We start from the raw sequence: 13543 nt of genomic DNA, 5'->3' as shown, positions 1-13543 counted from the left end.
CTCAGACTTTGCGCCTACAAACTGTACTTTTCGGCACAAATGGTTTTATCCATACTTCACACTAAAAGACTTGAACAAACACTAGTATAATTTCTATTAGCTCAAGGCTGTGTTTCTAGGATGACAATCCCAGCTCCCTTAAAATGCCAGGCCTGGGAAAACTCAATACTGCCTAAAGAACTTATTGTTTGTTTTAGCAAAAATTTGACTACAGGCCCGACCTCACTTTTCTTAAGAGCATTGACTTTAGGAAACGTGCCATTGTTAATCTTTCTCTGTCTCTTTGAGATCATATTTTCTGTAACTCAGGAATGTCTTAAGAATCTGGGAGCCAACCCTGTAAAATGCAATCAAGGCCAGGGCACTTGTCTCCTAGTCCTTTGGGAGAATAGAGGCCTACCTTCCATAGGTGCCAGTTGGCAGACACAGATGGCCTAATCTCAGTGACCAAACCACCTTAATGTCGTTTACTAATGCTCCTTTAGCACATCCAGCATTTTTTAAATTTATTTTTAAATTGATGTACATTTGCTTTTCAATGTTATGTTCAGTTCAGTTCAGTCGTGTCCGACTCCTTGTGACCCCACGGACCGCAGCACTCTAGGCCTCCCTGTCCATCACCAACTCCTGAAGTTTACTCAAACTCATGTCCATTGAGTCGGTGATGCCATCCATCTCATCCTCTGTCACCCCCTTCTCCTCTCGCCTTCAATCTTTCCCAGAATCAGGGTCTTTTCAAATAAGTCAGCTCTTTGCATCAGGTGGCCAAAGTATTGGAGTTTCAGCTTCAACATCAGTCCTTCCAATGAACATTCAGGACTGATTTCCTTTAGGATGGACTGGTTGGATCTCCTCGAAGTCCAAGGGACTCTCAAGAGTCTTCTCCAACACCACAATTCAAAAGCATCAATTCTTCGGTGCTCAGCTTTCTTTATAGTCCAACTCTCACATCCATACGTGACTACTCGACTAATGTTATGTTAATTTCTGCTATACAATAAAGTGAATCAGCTATATGTATACATATATCCACTATGGATAAATGTATACAACCGTATGGAGATACAACCACTATGGAGAACAGTATGGAAGTTACTGTTAAAAAACTAAAAATAGAACTACTGTATGACTCAGCAATTCAACTAGTGGGGCTATACCCAGAGAAAAGCAAAATTCAAAAAGACACAGGTACCCTAACATTCATTGCAGCACTATTTACAATAGCCAGGACATGAGAACAACCTAAATGTCTATCAACATATGAATGAATAAAGAAAATATGGTACATATATACAATATAATATTACTCAGCCATGAAAAGGAACAAAATTGGGTCATTTGTAGAGACATGGATGTATCTAGAGGTCGTCATATAGAGTGAAGTAAGTCAGACACAGAAAAACAAATATCATATATTAATGCATATATGTGGAATCTAGAAAAATGGTACAGATGATCATTTTGCAGGGCAAGAATAGAGACACAGACATCCAGCATTTAAAAAGCCTCCTGCCTTTTGTTTTGCCAAGTTTAGATCAGTTCTACAGTGAAGTCTCTTTCCCCTACTGCAGTAGCTTAGGTAAAACCTGTCTTTCTACTTTTAACCAGAGTCTGGTGAATAATTTCTCTTTAACCTCATGAACTCTCACATCCATACATGACCACTGGAAAAGCCATAGCCTTGACTAGATGGACCTTTGTTGGCAAAGTAATGTCTCTGCTTTTGAATATGCTATCTAGGTTGGTCATAACTTTCCTTCCAAGGAGTAAGCGTCTTTTAATTTCATGGCTGCAATCACCATCTGCAGTGATTTTGGAGCCCCCCAAAATAAAGTCTGATGCTGTTTCCACTGTTTCTCCATCTATTTCCCATGAAGTGATGGGACCAGATGCCATGATCTTAGTTTTCTGAATGTTGAGCTTTAAGCCAACTTTTTCACTCTCCACTTTCACTTTCATCAACAGGCTCTTTAGTTCCTCTTCACTTTCTGCCATAAGGGTGGTGTCATCTGCATATTTGAAGTTATTGATATTTCTCCTGGCAATCTTGATTCCAGCTTGTGCTTCCTTCAGCCCAGCGTTTCTCATGATGTACTCTGCATATAAGTTAAATAAGCAGGGTGACAATACACAGCCTTGACGTACTCCTTTTCCTATTTGGAACCAGTCTGTTGTTCCATGTCCAGTTCTAACTGTTGCTTCCTGACCTGCATACAGGTTTCTCAAGAGGCAGGTCAGGTGGTCTGGTATTCCCACCTCTTTCAGAATTTTCCACAGTTTATTGTGACCCACACAGTCAACGGCTTTGGCATAGTCAATAAAGCAGAAATAGATGTGAAGAAGGCTGAGTGCTGAAGAATTGATGCTTTTGAACTGTGGTGTTGGAGAAGACTCTTGAGGGTCCCTTGGACTGCAAGGAGATCCAACCAGTCCATTCTGAAGATCAGCCCTGGGATTTCTTTGGAAGGAATGATGCTGAAGCTGAAACTCCAGTACTTTGGCCACCTCATGTGAAGAGTTGACTCATTGGAAAAGACTCTGGTGTTGGGAGGGATTGGGGGCAGGAGGAGAAGGGGATGACAGAGGATGAGATGGCTGGATGGCATCCTTGACTCAATGGACATGAGTCTGAGTGAACTCCGGGAGTTGGTGATGGACAGGGAGGCCTGGCATACTGCAATTCATGGGGTCGCAAAGAATTGGACATGACTGAGCGACTGAACTGAACTGAACTGAGCATCGTGAACTGGCCCTTTATTCTGTGTGGCGTATCAGACTCTATATTAGTGTGGATGAATTCTCACAGATTGTATACTTCATCTCAGCAGCATTTCAGGCTCTTGAAGGTGATGGTATTCCTCAGAAATGGTTATTAACACAGTCTTCACTGGGATGGGAGCTGGACTTAGGGGAGAAACTAGTGATGAATATCCATCTAAAAAAGGGAAAATGATCGAGCTACACCCTGAAGCAATGCCCAGGCACCTGTCTCCAACTTTCTCTTAAAAGTCTAAACTCAAGTCACTCGGAATGCCTTGCGTTATGTCATTTGGGTCTTAAAGTTTTGTGTAATTGTAGAGACTCTGAGTTCTGCAAAATAGTGGATATGTGGTCTAGGGCTCAGGAGAGAGATCTGGGCTTGGACACACAGAGTTGAAGCAATAAATTTTCAGGTATAAATTGAGTAGGTAAGACTACTCAGCAAGAATGAGTTGACTGAGGGACTTTCTTCATTGCCCAGTGGTTAAGATTCCTCCTTCCAATGCAGGAGGCACAGGTTTGATCCCTGGTTGGAAATCTAAGGGCCCACAGCTGCGGGGCATGGCAATTTTTTTTTTAAGACTGAATTGGCTGAGAGGAGGGCCAAAGATGATACTCCTAGGAACTGTGAATCCTTTCAGAAAATGTGAAGGAGTGTGTGTTTCCCAACTTTAAACATACAGGAACACACAGAAAATAGAATTTGTATGGAACATTGTATGCTGCAGGTAAGCTGTGAGAGATTTAGGGGTGTCTATATGGACGTGGTAAAATTTTTCATTACTTTATGTATTGGTTTTCCTAGAGCTTCTACAACAAAGTACCACAAACTGTGGCTTAAAAGAACAGAAATTTATTGTCTAACAATTCTGGAGGCTATAAGTCCAAAATCAATGGTGTCAGCAGAGCCATGGTACTTTTGAAACCTATGAAGGAAATCTTTCCTTGTCTCTGGTGGTTTGCCAGCAATCTTTGGCTCTTGGGTTTATTGCTGGTTTTTTTTTTTTTTTTTTTTTGTCTTGAAACTGCATACCTTGGATATCTGATGATATTCTTCTTGTGTACCTCTCTGTTTTCATATGCTCATTGTTTTCTTAAGGTACCATGTACCTTGCATTCTGAGCTGAGTCGTGTCTGCCTCTTTGCGACCACATGGACTATAGCCTGCCAGGCTCTCTGTCCATGGGATTTTTCAGACAGGAATACTGGAGTGGGTTGCCATTTCCTCATCCAGGTTATTTTCCCAAACTGGCGATTGAACCCGCATCTCCTGTATCTCCAGCATTGCAGGTGGATTCTTTACATATTGAGCCACCAGGGAAGTTTGGTTTTGTAAGGACACCAGTCATATTCAATTAGAGCTTCAGCCTGCTCCAGTAAGACCTCATCTTAACTAATTATTCCTGCAATGGTTCTTTTTCCAAATGATGTCATATTCTGAGGAACTGGTGGTTATGACTTCAACATATGTTTTTATGGGGAAAACATAATTCAATCCATAATAACTTCTTTTCATGGCACAACTATAATAAAATAAAAGTAGTAGGAATGCTAAATATTGAATTTATAAAATACTTAACCTGACTTTTTAATATCAAATTTTGTTTGAAATGGATTTATTTCTAATTATATGTGATCTCTTCCATTTCCTTTTTCCTCTTGCAAATCCCTCTGAATGAAGCCACGGGCAGCAGAATATACAGCATGGTTTAGATACACAGCATAGCAGGGCCTGGATAATGAGATAATTTTCCCCACATCTTGGGGAAAAGATGATATGTATCTCTTAATGAGCACTATGTTAAAAATATAAACTCACAACATTCTCCAGGAGTTAGAGCCCAAGAGACGCCACTGGCAAGCCATCATCCATTGGAAACAGCCTCTAGGGAGAGGTAGGGAATTTCTCCAAGGCCAGGAGGGGCTGCAGCAGCCCCCACCTTTGCTGGAAACTTCAGGAAGTGAGGAGCAGCAACGAAGGAACAGAGCAGATGGCGGCAGCGTTTGGCAGGTCTTCAGCATCTCCGTCACAAATATCCAGGAGGATCCAGTTGGCAGCCTTGCCAGTGGGGCCAGAGAGGTGGAAGAGGGGCTTCCCTGGGGGTTCAGGGACTCCACACTCCCAGTGCAGGGGGCCGGTGTTTGATCCCTGGTTGGGAAGCTAGATCCCACATGCCGCAAGTAAGACCTGGTGCAGCAAAATAATTAATTCAAAAAAGAAGAAGAAGGGCAGAGAGATGGAAGGAGGCTTTTCCTTCATGGGGACACAAAGTTTGCTTGAAGGGAAAGAGGAAGAGGAGATGAGGAATGCGGGAGGGCACAGGTAGCTCTCAGAATCTGCCACCTTGGCGACCTCAGCTGGACCAGAGCCAGGGCAACACAGGCAGGTTAAAACCAGTTTTAATGACTGGTTAAACCTGTCAGCAGGAAGATGCGGAGCCCAACCACTGACAGGTTTTGGACACTTGGGTTAACATCTGCTGCAAAGCCTTTCTCTACCAACTTGGCATCTCAGGGAATCTCTGAGCTGGAGCAGGCTCAGTTGGAGGTGCTTTTACTGCTGCTCCAGGGCCCTGCTGCTCTTGGAGTTCATGGTCCTCCTGTGCCGCACAGTTGTGGTGGAGCTGGACACTGTGGGCCCTATGGCTTGTGGCACTTTGGCTTGAGAATCAAAATTGGTGAAAAGGTAGACGGAGGTGTTGCTGGACTTCCAGTCTCTTAGCTGGTACGTGGTAGGATCCAGGTTCGGAATATCCACTTGCCATTTAGTTTTAAAACAATCAAGGTGTTTTTGCTCAGGGAATTTGATTCTCATATTCTTGATTGTTATAAACAATAAGAAATGTTTCACTCAAATGTTGCTGTTGGTCAGTCGCCAAGTCATGTCTGACCCTTTATGACCCCATGGACTGCAGCACGCCAGGCCTCCTTGTCCCTCACCATCTCCTGGAGTTTGCCCAAGTTCATGTTCATTGAATTGGTAAGATGGAAGGAGCCTTTCTTTTCACTTAGATAGGTAATAAAAAATTTGTATAACCACTCAAATGTTTATGAAGGTTAAAATTATACATAAAGAATCTATCAACCCTTCCTTTTTAAAAAATTTGATGATAAATGTAACAGTAAATTGCAGAGGTGAAAATGGATTTTGAATCCAATTGAATTTTCTTTTTTGAAATATAAATATAATGTTGATTTACAATGTTTTAGTTTTACATGTAGGGCAAAGTGATTCATTTTTACATATACATATATCTATTTTTTTCAGATTCTCTTCTATTTTAGGTTGTTATAAAGTATTGCATATAGTTCCCTGTGCTATAGGTTGCTGTTAAGTCACTTCAGTCGTGTCCGACTCTGCGTGACCCCATAGACGGCAGCCCACCAGGCTCTCCTGCCCCTGGGATTCTCCAGGCAAGAACACTGGAGTGGGTTGCCATTTCCTTCTCCAATGCATGAAAGTGAAAAGTGAAAGTGAAGTCGCTCACGCGTGTCTGACTCTTAGCGACCCCATGGACTGCAGCCCACCAGGCTCCTCCATCCATGGGATTTTCCAGGCGAGAGTACTGGAGTGGGGTGCCATTGCCTTCTCTGTGCTATAGGTACTTGTTGTTTATTTTATATGCAGTAGTGCATATATATATTAATCCCAAATTCCTAATTTATCCCTTCTCCCAGCCTTCCTCTTTGCTAACTATAAATTTGTTTTCTATGTCTGTGAGTTTGTTTCAGTTTTGTAAATAAGTTCATTTGTATCATCTTTTTAGATTCCCCATATAAGAGCTGTCACATGATATTTGTCTTTCTCTGTCTGACTTACTTCACTTAGCCTGAAAAACTCTAGGTCTATCCATGTTGCTGCAAATGGCACTATTTCATTCTATTTCCTGGCTGAGTAATATGCCATTGTAAATATATAGCACATCTTCATTCATCTCTTGGTGGATATTTAGGTTTCTCCCATGTCTTGGCTATTGCAAGTAGTGCTATAATGAACATTGGGGTGCATGTATCTTTTTGAATGATGACTTTTCTCTGGAGAGGGATTTCCAGTCAAAGTTTTCTCTAGATGAGCAAGTCTGTCTTATTAGGATGGTCATCCTGCAGCTACCTTGGAGACTACTCAAAGTAGAGTTGGCACTAATATACTTGGAGAGCGAATTTGGCCCTCTGAATCCTGCTCCCATAGGAAGGAATTCCTTCCTGGCTTCCTCACCACCACCAGCTGTCTCTGGAGCTATGCACTCACCTGTTTGGGCTGATAAAATTGATGTGCAACTTGGCCTTGGAAGTGAGTTCCATATGCTGCTGAGGAGAGAAACATACTTTAGGACCCACTCTTCTTATGTGGCCCTTAAAGAAATGGCAGCCCACTCCAGTATTCTTGCTTGGAAAATGCCATGAACAGAGGAGCCTGGAGGGCTACAGACCATGAGGTCTGTAACTCACAGACTGGCAACCCACGGCTTGGCATCGAATCACACAATAAATGTGTTTGTAATGACAGCCATCAGCCAGGAGGTTCTGTACTTCCAGGCACACTTGGGGTAAAGCAATCAATATCTCTCTGCCTCCTGCCTATTGGGAAGCTCTGAGGTAGAGGTTACATCCTTAAAAGAGCAACTTGTTAAGCAAGAAAGAAACAAAAAAGTGTAGAGTCCCAGAAACTAAGGAGGGTGTGGCCCACAAAGTCAAGTGCAGAGGATACTCTTGGAAGATAAGGCCTAAAAGGTTCCCACAAAGAGGTTGTGAGAGACCTCGGAGGGAGTGATTTCAGTCAGTGGTAGGAACCCAGGCACAAACTACCATGTGTTACAGAGAAGGCAATGAGAAGTAGGGGCAGTAGAGGCAGCCATCTCTTCCCTAAACTCTGCCACTTGGTGTCTCTAAACTTCCTAATTTGCTTTGTTTTGTTTTTGTAGAATATTAAAACTCACCCCACAGGATTGTTGAGAGGATTGAAAGAATTAACATGAAAAGTTTCTGAAAATTATAAAGCATCAGAAATGTAGAAATATATATATATATATATATATATAATCAGGTATCTGTGTGTGTGTGTGTGTGTGTGTGTGTATGGGCACACACACGCACGTGCATGCTCAGTCGTGTCTGACTCTTTGCAACACCATGGACTCTAGCCCACTGGCTTCTTCTGTCCATGGGATTTTCCAGGAAAGAATATTGGAGTGGGTTGCCATTTCCTACTGCAAGGGTCTTCCCGATCCAGGGATCGAACCCATGTCTCTTGCGCCTCCTGCATTGGAAGGCGGATTCTTTACCACTGAACCACCTGGATGTCCATCAGGTATCTTTAGTTCTAATGAAAGTGTGATTCCTCTATGGCCACCCCCACTCTCACCTCCACCTCCAAAAGCCATCTCTTTTCTTTTAAAAAAAAAAATATATATATTTATTTATTTATTTATTTATTTTTGGCTGGAATGGGTCTTTGTTGCTGCACAGGGTTTCCTCTAGTTGCAGCCAGCAGGGGCTACTCTCTGGTCGTGGTACACGGGCTTCTCATTGAAGGGGCTTCTCTTATTGCAGAGCACAGGCTCTAGGGCATGTGGGCTTCAGTAGCTGTGGTTCCTGGGTTCTAGAGCACAGGCTCAATAGTTGCGGTACACAGGCTCCGTGACATGTGGGATCTTTCAGGATCAGGAGTCAAACCCATGTCTCCTGCATTGGCAGGCAGATTCTTTACTACCACAGAAGCCCAGTTGTCTTTTTTCAAATGTAGTTTTTTTTGTTTTTTTTTGTGTGTTTTTTTTTTTTTTTTTTTCAAAAAAGTGGTAGTGAACCGGGAACGAGAGCTGGGTGGAGTCAATATTCGCTGACCACCTGGACCCCCAGGTGGTAAGTGGAAGGAAATGCCCTGAGGTGTCTCAAAGAAAGGAAAAAAAGTCCCTTCAAAGAGCCTTCTCTCTACAAACTATTGGATTTACTCTTCTGAGAGGCAAGTGTTTTTGTGTTAATAGTGATTCAGCTTTGGCAAAATGCTGAGAAGCAGCCCACAGACATGATGATTAATTCCCTAAAATTTGCAGAGAATATAAAATAGAGGAAGGACTGGGAGTCTAGATTTGGGCTAGAAGTGGCCTTGACTGAGCCTGCAAATCCTAATGGAAACAAATCACTGGAATGACCCACCAGTGAACCCAACTCCACCTTTCCAAGCCTAGGTGGGGTGTACTTTGATGTTCAGCTTGAAGAAGAACATGTTCCAGAAGAAAGTGTTTGTGGATCAAAAAGCTTGGCTTCCTTTCCCATTAGGTTTATATGATCGATCAGTTTGACTGGGTAACAGGTCTGTGTACCATTGAAGTGGTATCAGGCCTAGCTATACATAATTGCAATTTTGAATCCTTCAATCCTAGAACTGTATTTACCTTTGCAATCAAACTATTTCACTTTGCACACATAACTGTCTGATTACCTATGTAGACCATTCAACAGGTGGTTGGCCTTAGGGGAAAAAAAAAAACCAACTCAAAAGTATTTTTGCTATAAACTGAGACAGTAGTTTGAAGGACTATTTTCACTTTCTGAAAACTTTCTTCAAAGCAAAAATTGTACGAGTTAAATAGGCAAAGATTTAATTTTATTTTATTCAAGGCTATTGCAATAAAAGATTTTATTCAAGGCTATTGCATTAGGGGAGAACTAACTCTGAATGTCAGAACTGACTCTGAACTCAACTTTGCTGGAGAGTAGGTAGGTTTTTTAAAGGTTGCGGAAGCTGGAGAATGTTTGAAGAAGTCATAGGTCATCTGTGGCTTCAACTAAATTAAAAAAAAAAAAACTCCTCCTACTTTTATGACATAAGGTAGTTTTGCAACTTGGAGGAAGATGCCCACTGAAGTTAGGCTCTTCCCTCCCAGGGAACTGGGAGATAGAGGTGCCATCTCCTTTGAGGATTGCATTTTTAAAAATTTTTATTTATTTTAATTGGAGACTAATTACTTTACAATATTGTGGTGGTTTTTCCCATACATCGACATGGATCAGCCATGGGTGTAAATGTGTCCCCCTCCACCTGTCCCAAACCCCCCTTCCTCCTCCCTCCCCATCCCATCCCTCTGGGTTGCCACAGTGCACCTGCTTTGAGGATTACATTTTAAAGAGATAGCTCCCAGGTCATAGAGAAAGATATTCTTGGGGTGTAAAACGTGCAAGAGGCTTTTAAAGGGCATCTCAAAGGGGCAGAGAAATAATTCACAAGTTTTCTTGGCTTCCTGGTGGCTTAGTCAGTAAAGAATCCACCTACAATGTGGGAGACTGCCTGCAGTGCAAGAGACCTGAGTTCAATCCCTGGGTCAGGAAGCTCCCCTAGAGGAGGAAATGGCTACCCACTCCAGTATTCTTGCCTGGAGAATTCCATGGACAGAGGAGCCTGGCGGACTACAGCCAATGGGGTCACAAGAGTTGGACATGACTTGATTAAACTGCGAACTAAAAGCAATGATCTAAGAAAAAGGTCAGAGGAAGAAGCCTGCTTAAAGTTCAGTCAGGCTGAAGGGAAGTTAAGGCCACCATAGGCACTGGTCACATGATAAAAGATCATTTGATATTGAAATAATTTTTCCTCAATCTAATTATTTTTCTATCAAATCCACTTTTGTTTTATCCAATGAAATTGTCATCTCTTCTAATTTTTGCAAATCTACAGTTAGCACTTTCCAATAAAACAGTCTACAATGATGGGAGTATTATCTGCATTGTCCAACTCGGTAGACATGAGCCATGCGAGGCTATTGAGCCCTTGAAATGTGGCCAGTGTGATTGTGGAATTTTTAATTTTAATAGATTTAAATTTAAATAATCAGACATGGCTAGTGGCTGCCATATTGGAAAATGTAGCCTCCAAATCTATCTCACCATCATTTTACTGGCAGAAAAAAATACAATCAATGTAACATCCATGACTGTATCATTCTTCAAGGGAGAGTTATCAATGGAGTTTAGGTGTACTTACACTCACTTTGCAGGATGTTGCTAAAACTGAGCCAGATACTGTTTGTGAAAGTACCTAGCAAAATGCTTAGTGCAAAAAAGGTATCTAACAATGTGAGTTTCCTTTTCAGTCTCCTTCAGGGGGTAAGTAATGAATCATAGCAGGGTCTTCACACCATTTGGAACATAACAACAGAGCCTTGGTTGTGTGTTACTGGAGCAGATGTGTTAATGTTCCTCATTGTTACAAGGCACAGTTGCTCTTGCTGTTTTGTGATCTACAGGAAGTTAGTTAATCTTGGAAACAATCACCTTCTTTGTATTGCCTCCAATAAAAATGCCAAATTTTCAAATTAGAAATTGCAAGCATTTGAGTTACTCTTAAGACATTTAATACTAATTATCTCTTATTGCATGATGTCATTGATGTACTCTTTTCTTAGAAGAACTCAAACAAACAAAAGCTGTAAAAAGACTGTATCAGAACATCCATCCTCCGAAGATTCCTCTGGGGTAAGAACATGATTTTATATATTATATATTTGTAAAAGAACTTACCTCTTTATGGAGAGTTAGTTATATCATTTAGAATACGGGATACACAGAGGAGGAGAGGAGGAACATTTATAAAGGGGAAAGAGAATGATTTTGGTAAATCTTGGTGTTCTGCAGTTAGCCTTAGTCTGAAGTGAAGAGACTCTAGCCCCTGTCATTAGGAATGCATAGTATTAAGTTGTCGTCACACAGCTGGTTTCTCCCACATACTATGTTCTTGCCTATGTTAGATCTGGCTTTTTCTCTATTGTTAACTACTATTATGTAAATTTTCACTTGTTTTTCCATAGTTCCATCTCAGCTTTCTCTTGGGAACTGTACAGTGATCAGTGGCCCCCCAGGGTATTTATATGAAAAGCAATTATTTTGAATAACCTACACTTTCTCTTCTGATTCAAGAGTTTGGAGTGTTGTATTCAACAAAAAGTAGAATAGCAGAACCCCTGCTCTTAGATCCCATCACACTGACACTCATGAATAAATGAATTGTAGCAGTTTATTTCATAACTGGTTTGAATATGGAGGTGTCATATAATGTCTTTTTATTCTGAATCTTATGCCAAGTAGGTGTGACCCATTTCTCATTAGCTAAAAAGATGTCCTTTTAAGCAAAATTTTCTTGCTGCTGCTGCTGCTGCAAAGTCGCTTCAGTCGTGTCCAGCTCTGTGCAGCCCCATAGACGGCAGCCCACCAGGCTCCTCTGTCCCTGGGATTCTCCAGGCAAGAATACTGGAGTGGGTTGTCACTTCCTTCTCCAATGCATGCATGCATACTAAGTCGTTTCGGTCGTGTCTGACTCTGTGCAATCCAATAGACGGCAGCCCACCAGGCTCCTCCATCCACAGGACTCTCTAGGCAAGAATATTGGAGTGGGTTGTCATTTCCTTCTCCACTGAACAGGCTAATATTCTACAAATATAATATAATTTGCTTTCACTCAACTTTTATATCAATTAAGAAGCACATTCATTTCATGTGAATAGCTGCTGAACTCACTATAGACTTTTAAGAATATTAACTTAAAACTATTTTTTCAATAAAGAACTGGAAATATCCTTATTTACAAGCTAAACCAAGAAAGATTAGCAAAAAATTGGGAAGTAGGGAAGTGCTTAAGATTTCTGAAAAAATCATTTACAAAGTTAGTCCCTTGTAATCTTTCTAGAAGCCATGATTTATTGTTTTATCTTTACATTATAACTAATTTCTTTGCAGAATGTCTTTTGTCTACAAATCCAAATGTAACTTCTTTCAAACACCTAGGGTAAACATTTCTGATTTATGGAAATTTTTTTCATTTCTTTGGCCACACGGCATGTGGGATCTTGATTTCCTGACCAGTGACTGAACCCATGCCCTCGCAATCAAAGTGTGAAGTCTTACGCACTGTACCACCAGGAAAGTTCCTGATTAATAAAATTTTCATCATTGACCCTTTAAAAACTTCAGTACTTGACTTAAAAAAAAAAAAACATGATTCTGATTATATTCAAGGTATAAGGTAACAGTATAAATCCTATTAATGCTAATACTGTAATGGGTAGACTAATTCTTTCCAAGAATGACTCCTGGGACACTGCCAAAGTCTGTTTCCTTTTTCCACTGTTCGACTTCTTTTCAGTTTTATGTAAGCTTTGCTTACACATTCACCCTGAGATCACAATACAATTTTCTTACTTCATTGAAAACTTTCTATCTTACAGTTTCAAAGTTTCAGATTTTTTTTTTTTCACTTGTGGACTACAGGAACTACCATTTGAAACATAAATATATTTCTGTGTTCACTTTCCACACCACCCAGCTAGGATTAAAGGATAATGTCTTGGGAGTTGTGTAAATTCACCTTCTTGGGTTCCGAGTAACACTTTCAGAAGAGGTTTGCTTTCTTCTTCATTTCCAAAATGAAGAAAGCCTGTTGCAGAATTTGTTCCCATCATGAATGGGCTCCTTCCATCATGGAATCACAAACTCTTACAGTTGGACCTAGTCCAACATTCCACCCAAATTAAAAAAAAAAAAAAATCCATGATTTAGTATAACTTGGCACTCTGATAGATGGTCATCTAGTCTTGGCTTGAAACCCACCCATGATGGGAAATTCATCATAAAAAACCTTGTTCTGTTTATGGCATAGTGTAAAGCCCACTGATTTTGGGAATTGACAGACTAGTTTACAACTCCTCTTCTAGCAACCTGAGGTGGGGCAAAGTTATTTACCTTCTCTGAGCCTCGTCTTCTTTGCCTATTTGTGGCATGTGCTGGTGGTGATTTA

At 41.0% G+C, this 13543-nt stretch overlaps 1 protein-coding gene across 1 annotated transcript in view; it reads left to right on the top strand.

Annotated features, from left to right (window-relative positions):
* Window positions 1–13543, top strand: part of ME1 (malic enzyme 1) — a 277918-nt gene that overhangs the window by 15976 nt on the left and 248399 nt on the right. The window contains exon 2 of the mRNA XM_055534911.1: window positions 11160–11229. Coding sequence (XP_055390886.1) covers window positions 11160–11229 — 70 coding nt within the window. The remainder of the gene's footprint in view (window positions 1–11159; window positions 11230–13543) is intronic.

This window comes from Bubalus kerabau, chromosome 9, assembly GCF_029407905.1.
Source record: "Bubalus kerabau isolate K-KA32 ecotype Philippines breed swamp buffalo chromosome 9, PCC_UOA_SB_1v2, whole genome shotgun sequence".
NCBI lineage: Eukaryota > Metazoa > Chordata > Mammalia > Artiodactyla > Bovidae > Bubalus > Bubalus kerabau.
The sequence above is the reverse complement of the archived record's forward strand: the minus strand, read 5'-3'. Positions and strand labels throughout refer to the sequence as shown.